General features: G+C 36.6%; 1 protein-coding gene across 14 annotated transcripts in view; it reads left to right on the forward strand.

Annotated features, from left to right (window-relative positions):
- Positions 1-12,320, forward strand: part of atp2b2 (ATPase plasma membrane Ca2+ transporting 2) — a 139,101-nt gene that overhangs the window by 118,340 nt on the left and 8,441 nt on the right. For all 14 annotated transcript variants that reach the window (XM_024270875.2, XM_024270876.1, XM_036212008.1 and 11 more), the window contains 6 exons: positions 2,826-3,067; positions 5,204-5,438; positions 9,801-9,980; positions 10,112-10,199; positions 10,321-10,427; positions 11,406-11,597. In XM_024270875.2, coding sequence (XP_024126643.1) covers positions 2,826-3,067; positions 5,204-5,438; positions 9,801-9,980; positions 10,112-10,199; positions 10,321-10,427; positions 11,406-11,597 — 1,044 coding nt within the window. The remainder of the gene's footprint in view (positions 1-2,825; positions 3,068-5,203; positions 5,439-9,800; positions 9,981-10,111; positions 10,200-10,320; positions 10,428-11,405; positions 11,598-12,320) is intronic.

Below are 12,320 nucleotides of genomic sequence, written 5' to 3' on the forward strand. Positions count from 1 at the left end.
AGAAGCATTCTTAACTTGAAGACTGTAAAAAGAATCCTAAACGCATCCCCAACCTTCAAACCTGCAAACGCTAAATGAAGCCCGCCAATATTACAAAAGAACTAAATGTCGTGTAATGTCAAAAAATGTCAAGTTATGCTCTTGTATCTAATCTTGGTTAGAGACGCTCAGGTGAAGAACAGGGAGTACGTGGTTGATCTATTTTGGAGGGAATTGCACAGACTGAAGCTGTCTGCTTTAGTTGACGCTTTTCTGCTTGTGGGTGCATTTGTGTAGGTGCCTGATAAACTGTTCTTTGACAGTGAATATAGATGCCATGTGTATTGAAGATGGACCTCCACCAGTGAAACCCCCAGTAGAGCAGATAAGAAATATAAATTAAGCTGATTTCGCTTAAAAATGTAAAAATACAGAAAATGCTTCTTTTTTTTAACTCTTACAGTTTTCATAAAACTGTGATCCCAATTAGTTTTGAAATGTATGATTGTGCAGAGACGGTTGAATTCCAGTCATCCAGTCTTGTCTGTGTCACTGAAATGCTGGTTTATGTGTACAATTTGGACTTAAATTACACAAACAAGGTTGTTGCTTAGATATATGTTTTTCTGCGTACATGTTTGTGTGATATTTGGGCAAAAAGAGTTTTTTTTAATCCAGTGAGACTCAGTAAATACTAATAAAAAAGCCCTGGGAATAGAAGATGATTACAAAGAAAATGAAGGACATGTGTGAAGTGAGATGAGTGAGAATTTTATATAAAAAAAAAAGAAAATCTGAGCCAGCTAGTAAGAATCCCCAAGTGGTGAAGAGTGCACCCTCTGTTCTTTTAAGTCTCATCTTCCAAGTGTTACCATGGCAATGCTGAGTCTTCAACAAGCTGACCACACTCGCATACTTGCACATAAACACACAACTGTGTACTTGTACTGTAGCAGCTGCACAGATTTTAACAGATACTGTATCACACATGTCTACCATAAAAAAAACTGTTATCTCACTGTAGGATTTAGAGGTAAAGAAACTTCTCCTTTGAAAGGATGCCTTACCAAATTATGTTTATTGCTTCTTTGAGGTGTGCACACATGAATTATCTCACTAATAATATTGCCTGCTTTGGTTCTAATTTAACATTTTTTTAGATACATTTCATTTGTATAGTGTCCTCATTTCTTGATAATAGTCACTTCATCGTCTTGATCAACTGCCCTTATGGCTGGATTTGGGGTGTCTACGGGCAAAAAATGGGTAAACCTCTTCAGGGCATGCAGATGAGAATTTTTAAGATCATACATTAGTCGGTGAGCCTGTAGAGCGAAAATGGCCATGCACATTTTTTCTTCAGCCGTGCAAGCTGTAACAGGTCATGGTGACACTTGAGAGTAAGTAAAGGTAATTATGGAAAGCCAAAGAGGTCAATAATCAATAGGAAAAGGAGAAACTGATGTATTGGCCATGAAAAGTGCTGCTTTTAAACGCACTTTTTAAAAGTAGCATGTTAATTCTGTCATCTTGTGTTGTCCCAAAATGGACGTAAAAAGAGGTGTTTTATCATGTGTAAGGTACACCGTAAATCAAGCAAAGTGGCGCACTTGACACACGTATGTGTCACAGCAAAACGCTGCTTTCAACTGGCAGTTTTGAACGCGCTAGAGTGGCGCTAGGGCGAGCGGCACTGGAGCACTTTCGATTCGCGGTTTATACGCGATAAAACGCTGCTTTTTACGCCCGTTTTTTGGCAACACAAGATTGCGTAATATTCATGCAACTATCAAAAAGCGGCATTTTTCATGGCCAATATGTTATTTTTTTACGGCGCTTTGCCTGGCGATTTTTGACCACTTTGGCTTGCCATAGTCAATGTAGGTGGACTCATTGCACTGTGCAAGGGGCTTATTTGTGCTGTTCAAGTGATAAGTGTGTTCCTTGCATGCAGCCTGGTATGCAAAGAGCACGTGAAATTAGGAAATTAGACAATCTGAGCCTGTTTGTTTGGGAATCATACTGGCACTTAAGTATCACCTCATCAGTAAACAGGTAGTACTCTCACCTTACTAATGACTGGAGTTCAGTGTAAGGACACGGTACGACAGCAGCACTCGTATGTCACAAGTGCGTGCAACTTACATTTGCCTTACAAATACCTATGATACACTTACCACACAGACGGCACTGGTATGTTCCATTTTCATGATATCCCTTTAGCTGGCTGTACAAGTCTCAAGGGAGTACACCTGTGCTCCCTTTGAGATCCTACAACCCTCCGGGCTCAGGCAAGCCAAAAACCCGCAGTAACCATGTGGGTCAACCCCCCGCACATTTGCATGTGACTAAGGCTTAAGGTTGATAAACAACACTTTTCACTTTATAAGAATGTTGCAACAGGTGTATCTGAAAAAGCAGCAATGGGGGAATGTATAAAGAGGGAGATCTTTTGTTGCTGTTTAATTAGCGGACATGTTTCTATAGAAAATGTCATGGTTGTAAACACGGAGATACAGATCATGAAGAACTGACCTGATCGCGTGAATAAAAATAAGTTTGACTCCATTTATCTGCCCTCCCACATACAGTGACCCTTTCACCTGCTACCTGGTTAATTCTCACCACTTTATAAGCATTACAGTTGCCAGGTTTATTTTACAAAAAGGGAATTTTATTTGCTCTGTGTAATATATAACAGACTCAGTATTTTGCTTTGTATGATTTTTGTGCAAGTCTTCAGGCATACATTCAGATAAAAATACATTAAAACGTGTGAAGGGTAAAGCATGTTAGTGTTGATTTTCAAGCGACGAAAACAATCTCTGCTCTTTTTTTTTTTTCAGCCTCCAGATAAGGAAGGTGGTCTGCCAAAGCAAGTGGGCAACAAGACAGAGTGCGGTTTGCTAGGATTGATCTTGGACTTGAAACGTGATTACCAGCCAATTAGAAACCAGATCCCAGAAGAAAAGCTTTACAAAGTCTACACCTTCAACTCCGTCCGGAAGTCCATGAGCACGGTCATCAAACTTCCTGATGGGAGCTTCCGCATGTACAGCAAAGGAGCCTCTGAGATTGTACTTAAAAAGTACGTTTTTTTTAATTATTATTATTTTATTAAAATGTATAGCAGATATCATTATCCTTGGTGGGGCAAAAACACTGGTGGTCAAGCAAGTCACTTCTATTTTACGTTGTCCGTTTGCATCTATTGTTGGTTATTTTTGCACAAATCCTCAACAGTTGTGTCACTTTCATTTGGCTTTTACTAACAGTACACCAGCAGATGGGTCCCTTTGGCAAAGAATTAAAAATAACAACATTTTAAAAACACCTGACAGGTGGTGGCAAATGAGAACAAGAAAAGAAAATTGAATCCTTTCAGAATTTATGGAACCAAAATAGATTAGATTAATTGCGTTTGGTGTCACATACTAGGGTGGATAAAATCATAGTGGAGACTATTGTTTTTTTCATTAGTGGTACATGTATGCCCAATTTGGTCTTTTACTACAAAGATGTACACTAATACAGTATATAAAAACTTTATGTCTTCTGCTAATTTCAGTAACATCCTTGGTGGTAATTTGGTTCTGCTTACTTTTCTTTGACAATGGCTGAGACCCACTTGCAGCTGAATTAGTCAAATAATTGATTCACATTTATTTTATTTTAATGTTAAAATGGATCATTTTTCAGGAAAAAGACATGAATGGCATTAATTGTTTAATTTGTTATCTCTTTTGCATAATACTAGACATCAGGGATGTGTATGTGAATATTTTTATGAAATGAACATGTAATTACATCTTTATTGTAGCTGGAGTGACCAGACTGGAGCATGGGAAGAATTCCCAGTAGGCCTCTCAACAGTTAAGGGGGTGTTTTAATTCTAGAAAAATAGGAAAAAGATTAGCTTAATTATACCACTCAATCTGTAATGTTCTTTTTAGTGCAAGCTGTGCAAAACACCAGTAAGTTGAATGTATTTTAAAGCTGATGCTCTTTCAGTTTATCATTTGAGACTATTAGGCCCCCAGTTCCATCGGATGCTAAAGTGCAGCAGATGCAAAGCAGTCCTGATGAAAAACAACAATGTCTTTTGTAATCAGTCATGTGGCCCCGCTTGCTTCAACAACCCAAACTTAAAGAAGCAATGCGCCATCCACAGCCAAAGAAATGTGTTTTAGTCAAATGCTTTTGGAGTTGTTTCACTCAACAACAAAACTTATGTGTATACACACACTATTTATGTTTTTGTCATAAAATAAGTGCAGATTTTTTAACAATGACAAACATTGAAGCTTAAACAAATACATTTTAGAAATAAATCAAACAAAAATGTAATAAAAAAGCATGATCGAACAATAAAAATTGATAAAATCGATTAGGGTTCTTCTTACTAAGTTTCTTCTAGTTTGTTTCTCATCACGTGCACATTGTCGTACAAGTTTAGTAGCTCTGGTGACGGGAAAAATGGGTGAAAATGCTCTGAATCTGGCTCTTCATTCAGAGTGGCCAACTCGAAACACGCTCATTCCACATCACTTCCTGTCCGCTCCGCTTCAGTCTCCAGAGGGACCACAGTCAATGTAATATAAACACTCTAACTTAATGGGGTGTTTATACTTGACATGTACAACATGGTTAGTGATATTGCTTTAGAATTAAACACCTTAAAGTTAAAATTAATTGTACAATTAGCCAAAATGACTCACACAGGCACTATCTCTGATTGTTGCTAAAAACCTCTCATAAAAAATGTTAAATCTATGACACGATGTGGGAAAGATTTATTTTTGGATGACAAGTGAGACAAAAACTGACTGCTTATGGTTAAAAAAAAGACTACTTATAAATAAAATGAGTCACATTGTTTTCAAGCATCATGTGCTGCTTGAGCTGTGAACAAAATGACAGTCGAAGCTGTTTTATGCTTTTAAAGAGAGGTAAAAAAATATTAAAAAAAATAATCAGGCAAATAATTATTTATTGCTCAAAAGCTGAAGATTTTTTAGATTAACATTTATAAATCTTAAGTTTTTTCCTGAAACCATTACATTTTTTTATGATTAATATGTTTTATTTTTGGTGCATAATTGAAACATTTTAGGCCGTGAATATTTGAATCTTTGTGTGGACTTGCAGAGTCTTCAAAATGGTGAAAACCACAAAACTCAAATTACATGAAGAATGTAACATTTCACTGATCGTCCGCCTGCAGATGCAGCCAAATCCTCAACGAAGTGGGTGAGCCGAGGGTTTTCCGTCCACGAGACAAAGATGAAATGGTGAAGAAGGTGATCGAGCCCATGGCATGTGACGGCCTCAGAACCATCTGTGTGGCGTACCGCGACTTTCCTGGTGATCCTGAGGCCAACTGGGATGACGAGAACAACATCCTCAATGATCTCACAGCTATTTGTGTTGTGGGAATAGAGGACCCTGTCAGACCAGAGGTAGGAAAGTGTGACATCTTGGGAACGTTGTGTAAAAGACCATTAAGCCAACATTCTCTCCTCTGCGACTGCAACAATTGGTCTTCTTAACATTGTCAACACAGCTTTATTAACTGTGCTGCACTGTAGTGTAGTGGTTAGCCCTCTTTCCTCCCAGTGAATAGGCCCTGGTTTTGGATCTTTCGGTGTGGAGTTGGCATGTTCTCCCCGTGTGATGAGTTTCTTCCTCCCAAAAACATGCTTCTTATGTTAATTGGTGACTCTATAGGTGTGAAAGTGAGGGTGAGTGAGTGTGGCCCTGCAATAGAAGGGGGACCTGTTGAGGGTTTAGCCTGCCTTTGCCCAATTTGTTTGACTCCAGTGATTCAACAAGGGGATTCAACAAATTCTGAAAATTGGTTGATGGAACTTTATTATTAGCTATTGAAATCATTGTATAGACCTGTAATATAATAAACGGAAATGCAGTAAATTTGAGCTTTAATGAAAAAAAAAAAGGGAGTACTAGTGTTTGGACCAAATGATCTCAGAGAATCATCCCCAGCTGATTTGGGTTTTTTGACTAACTTCTTAAAGTCGACAGTTTCTAACCTGGGTTTTAAACTGGAAAGTCATTTTAAACTTGATCACCAGATCAAGTAGCGAAAATGAGCTTTAATCTTCCGGAACTCTCTAAGGTGAAACAATTTTTATCTCCTGCACATTTTGAGACTGTAATCCACGTTTTTATCACGTCTCGACTGGATTATTTCCAACTCTCTTTATCTCTCTCCCGTCTCCAATGTGTCTAAAATGCAGCTGCCTGTCTCCTGGTTGGAGGGCTTTAGAGACCACGTTACGCCAATTTTAGCATCACTCCACTGGCTGACTGTACATTTTAGAGTTCGTTTTAAGATTATTTTATTAGTTTTTAAGTCTTTACGTCCAGCCCCTCTGAGATCTAGGCGGAAGCTCAGAGGGGGCCTTTACGGTTGCTGGTCCAAGGCTCTGGAATAATTTGGGATTGTACATCAGAGAAGCACCGTCACTGCCCACTTTTAAAATATGTCTAAAAACTTTTAACATTAGACTCCTGCTGTTTTTACTGTTATTTTACTGCTTTTCTTTTATTCATTTTCTAATCGCATTTTATTTTGTGTTTTTTATCTTGTTTTTGTGTTCAGCACTTTGTTTTAGCTGTCTCCTTTTTTGAAAGTGAATTATAAATAAAGTTGAGTTAAGAGTTCTTCCTTTTACTTACTTCTATAAAAGTTTTCATCAAGCTAGGTCCATAAAAAAGCAATAGTCACATTAAGAGCTTTCTGGTTTGTTGAATATCAATCATTTGACTTTGACATTCCTTATAGGTTAACTTAGAAAGACATGATTTCATTAGAACCTAGTCAGGTGATTCCATCTGTGCTATATTCAAAATGATTAGAAATAATGCAAAATTAGATGTTTTCAAGTTATACATGACTGATCTAACAAAATGATTTCAAAAGCGAGCTATTAATTTGTTGCAGCTGTTAGGTTGGAACATTGTTTAAGTATTCTTTCACAAAAGCTCTTGTGTTTTTATGGAGGGAAAAATACAGTAGAAAAAGCTTTGTTTTATTTAAACTGATGGCTAACCTGGTACTGTGGCAGCGTTTGAGTCCTCAAAAAGATGAGAAAGATATCCAGCTTGCAGTTTTAGCTGTTACAAGTTTGTATTTTTTTGTTGAAAAAAAGCTTTGCCTTAAAATATTTCTCTTTAATTGTTAATTTTGTTTATTGGTTGTCTCAGACTTTCTATCACAGTCGTTAAATTTGTAATTTGTTGTTATTCTGCCTTTTTTGTCATGTTTTTGTTTATTTTCACAAGTTCTGATGGATTAAGTCATGGAAGATTTTTATTATTTAATTTGAACGTGTGTTTATAAGGAGTAAAAAGGTGACAGCAACAAATAAACCTAGATTACATAAAAACATAAAGCACCGCAACACCAAACTCATAGAAGTAACATTTTAAATCAGCATTCATAGTGATCACATGAAATATCTGTCATGATTGTGCATTTTTATGTAGAAATAAGTATATCATACTTTTAATATTACTCCACATCTGTTGCTCAAAAAGTGGATAACTTTCTTCTTTACTGAAAAGGTCACACATTATGGACGTGTTTTGTGTTTGTTTATTAGTCTCTAATTTCTTCCTGCAGAATGAGATGTTCTTTTAATAACTCGTGTCTGTTTGAGGCTACCCAAGAGAGATACGCTGGTGGGAAGGAGGCACTGAGAAAGAAACAGGGACTGAAAAGGAGTTGGAGTCTGAGAGAAATAAACAAATTACAAACAAGATTCATGTCAGTGGGATGATGGACCCCAGGAGGAGGAGGAGGGAGTCGGAGACTGGAAGGAGACAGAGGGAAAACATTCAGATTCACAGCACATAAAAGGAATTCAGAGGCTGTTTTTTTTATTTTTTTATTTTTTTTCTCCTCTGGTCTTTTCCACATTGATTTAATTGGCACACCTAAAATGTTCACCTCTTTTTGTTTGCATGGCTGGACAGTTGTTTTGTTGAATGTAGTGACCTGTTTATTCTTTGAGGGAGTTATTAAGTAAAAGTTATATAAAACAGAGGAAAAGTGTGTAAGCAATCAAATCATTGTCTCATTTCAAATAATCAAAATTTCAAATCCTGTTTAAATGTTCAGTCCATGGTTCCTTTTGTGATAATGGCTTTATTTGGTTCCCCATCTCAGAAATAAGTGTTTAGATAACCTGTATTTGCTGGTGGGCGTCCATATGGATGTAGATGGTTTTCACATGTTCCTGAGTTTATTTGTAAAATACAGCATACTTTTGAAAATGGACAAAAAAAATGCATTTTGTAGATTTAAATGAATGTGAATCCTCGTTATTGTATGTGAGCATAGTTGATCCAGTGTGGGCTTGGAGAGTAGAACTCGCCCACACTGACCTTTGCCAGGAAGAAGGTATCTGGGAAAAAACACACAATGGTTTTGCAAAGTGATGATAACATATGTTGTTCAGTCAGTGTGCACAAATCACTCATTTAATAAAATCAATGAAAGATTAGAGTTTAAATAATTCACACTGTGAAAATACATGGATGTGTTTCAGTTATTAACCCTATAATATATTATAAACTTGGTTCATATCCTTGCTATTTACAAGGTAAAATATTCTTTAAAACGACAGGACGTATGTTTAGTTACCAGGCTACTTTTTTATTGTTTGCAAACATCTGATTTTATTCATAAAGTTCTTAAGAATCTGCATCCATGCAAACAAATGACACCAAATCAAGACTTCCTGTTAGTTGTTGATGATAAAAGCTGCAAAGGGCTCCCGGAAAGTTGTAATTATTATTATGTTCTTTTTCAGAATAAAAAAAAAGTATTTCAAGAAAATAGTTTCTGCAGAACAGCAGGAGTTCATTAAAAATTCATCTCTGTGGGTTCTAGGCCTAGAGTAAGCCTGCCCACACTTCCCATCATCCATATGTTTATATGCTCTCCCACTAGCTTACCACCCTGTACAACCCCAACCTAACATAACTGGTGCAACAACAATTGTAGCTATCCAACTAGTTGCGCACCAATTGGGTTTTATTTGGTTCTGGTGCCAAAGCAGTTTTTTTGTTTTGGTGCTAATTTCGATACTTCAGTACTAAAAAATAATCTCTACCTCTTTCAAAATCCAAAGACAAACGGATGCAGACTCTCCAGAGAACCTGAGGCTTTTTCTTTTACCTTTTTTTTGTATTCCTTTAAATCAGTGCATCATGGCCGTTTACAAGCACATCAAAGTAAAAATTCCACGTGGGCTAGTTTTGTTCACGTCGTAGCATGGGGTATTCTATGTCTATTCTATGTAACTTATTCCAATTAGGAGGAAATAGGAAGTGGTTTGACTTTGGCATTTTGGAACATCACTGGTTTTATACAAGCCCGCCCAATATCACAGGAAAGGTAAAAGGATTGGCTAGAACTTCAAAGTACTGAACAGAGTAGAAGTGATTGACCAGTCCTAAGACAAATAGACCTTCGCCGAAACTAAGCACCAAAAACTTAGTACCCCGTAGGTCGTAATGGTTCCTACTTAGAACTGAATTTCGGCACCCAACCGTACAGTTTTATAAGCGCCCCCCAGTTAAGGTTAAGCATTGAAAATGATCTATATCGCCATAAAAATACCCACAAAAGGGCTTAAACTTGCCTTTGATCTGGTTACAGTTAGGATAAAAATACATGGCAAGTTTGTATCAAAGTACTGACTAATGATTTTGATGTGTATTTGGTTTTAATGAAAGTTTTCATAGTTTTTTTTACTGCTCACAATATATACCATGTCTATGCTCATGTTAAGGTGCCTGATGCTATTCAAAAGTGCCAGCGAGCAGGAATCACTGTGCGAATGGTGACGGGAGACAACATCAACACAGCCAGGGCCATAGCAATCAAGTGTGGCATCATCCATCCAGGAGAAGACTTCCTCTGCATTGATGGCAAAGAGTTCAACAGGAGGATTCGCAATGAGAAAGGAGAGGTACAAAAGCTGCTATCTGAGTTGCAGAGACGGAGAAAAAGAGATTGACACTAAGGAACGGAGAAGGCAAACACTCGTCTCTCTCACCATTTCAAACCAAGTATGCATGCAATATCTGTCTCTGTTTCCAGGTAGAACAAGAACGCATTGACAAAGTATGGCCCAAACTCAGAGTTCTGGCCAGATCCTCCCCAACCGACAAGCATACGCTTGTGAAAGGTAACGTGGTGGAAAATAACTGTGATTCCTCTATGAAACAACACGCAAATTGATACAATACATTTTTACTTCATCAACTAATGCATTTTTCTGTACATTCTCCTGGATGTACATTTGACAGGCATCATTGACAGCACTATGGCAGACCAGAGGCAAGTGGTTGCTGTGACAGGTGATGGGACAAATGATGGACCCGCTCTCAAGAAGGCGGATGTTGGGTTTGCTATGGTAAGAAATCCAGCTGTTGTTGTCATATTTGCATAAAAGACAAAACAATAAACCTAAATTGTAGAAATCTGCATGTGTCATACAGTACACCTCAGGTTTTTTATAAGACCAATTGTGCAGAATGGGAGCTCCCCCTAGAGGATTGACATGGTTGTACAGTTTTCCTAGCATGAAGAAACTCCTTACCTCTAAAATAGTTTCAATTTTGGAAAAAAAAAATAAATTAGACTACAAATTAAATAAAAAACGGATTTTTTTTAAAATAATAAAATATTTAATTGGTAATTCTAAATCAGCAAGTTAAAAATAAAATGAAACCACAAAAAACACAAGATTTAAACCCCTTTCTTTCATTTTAAGAATACAGTAAAATGCCATTATATATTATGTTTTCTTTCACTTTTATTTTTTAATGGGAACCACTGCAGTAAAGGTGAACGCTTGGTTCTGCTGCTTATGCATCTTGCTTTCCCTAAAGGACTTGCTAATGACATTTAAAGAGCACTATGTGAATGGCAATTGCCAGTTTTCTGAAAAACACAAATGTAGTGTGACATTATATTGTTATTATGTTGGATAGCTACTTAAAATGTGACTTTATGGACTCTTGGTTCTTCTTAAGCATATTTTCGATGCTTTTCAATTTCTACAAAAAAAAGAGGAAAAGTCTGCATGCTGATAATAAAAAATAACTTGTATAAGAAATGTAATTTTGAATTGAAACCATCCATTTGTCACTCACTATTTGCAGTAAACCAGGAAATCTCCATCTCATGTATGATTCTGAAAGACATGCATCATGTGGGGATGTTCAGAAAAGTAATGCAAGACTTGTTTTAACATTAGAGATAATAATTTAAAAAATTAATAATGTTTGTTTTATTATTTGTATTTTAAACCACAGATCAAGTGAAAACTGGAATGTTTTGGACATTGAAAGCAGAGTTTCTGTCTGACTGCAGCTTTTTGCTCTTTCAGGGTATAGCTGGTACAGATGTGGCCAAGGAGGCGTCAGACATTATCCTCACCGACGATAACTTCAGCAGCATCGTGAAGGCTGTTATGTGGGGACGAAACGTCTACGACAGCATTTCCAAATTTCTTCAATTCCAGCTCACCGTCAATGTTGTGGCTGTCATAGTAGCTTTCACCGGAGCCTGCATTACACAGGTGAACAGCATGTTTACATGTGTAGATTTTTACCCTGTTTGTTGAACAATAGCATTCAATTTTTATTTATTTTATTTTTCCAAGGGTCATGTTGTCAAAAAAAGTAACTGTAATTGCTTATATATATATATATATATATATATATATATATATATATATATATATATATATATATATATATATATGATGGTTTATTGTGCTTTAGATGGCAACTAAATATAAGGATAATGTGAAAGAGGACAGTATTCGTAAGGAGTCATTCCTTAAGATCTGCAATGCTAAAGGTTAATCTGACAGTGTCTAACAACTGGATAACTATTTTTTAACCTGGTTTCTGTTGCTATCTTTATTGTTTTAGTAGATTTTTGTGCGCTTAAAATGTCCCAAGTTGCGTTTTGATTTGTAAGGTAGTTAAAAAAAATAAAATAAAATGAAGACGCGCTGTTCTGATTCTTCTGTCTGAATATGTAGTTCACACATGAAGTCTCATGAAATCGTTATTTTGATACAAGTTTCTGAGACCTTTTAATCACAGGTTTCAGTAGAAATGTTTGCCATTTCTCAGAATTCAGTATTTTTTGATTACTAGTTGAGCAAGATCACATTTAAAACTAATTGTAAAGTTTAGGGCTCAGAAATCTTACCCACAACCATTTTCTCTTAGGCTACCTCATTCAAATACCCCAAATCTGGCCCTTTGGCTTTCTTTTGTCTATATATGCT

Source organism: Oryzias melastigma, linkage group LG5 (genome assembly GCF_002922805.2).
Source record: "Oryzias melastigma strain HK-1 linkage group LG5, ASM292280v2, whole genome shotgun sequence".
Lineage (NCBI taxonomy): Eukaryota > Metazoa > Chordata > Actinopteri > Beloniformes > Adrianichthyidae > Oryzias > Oryzias melastigma.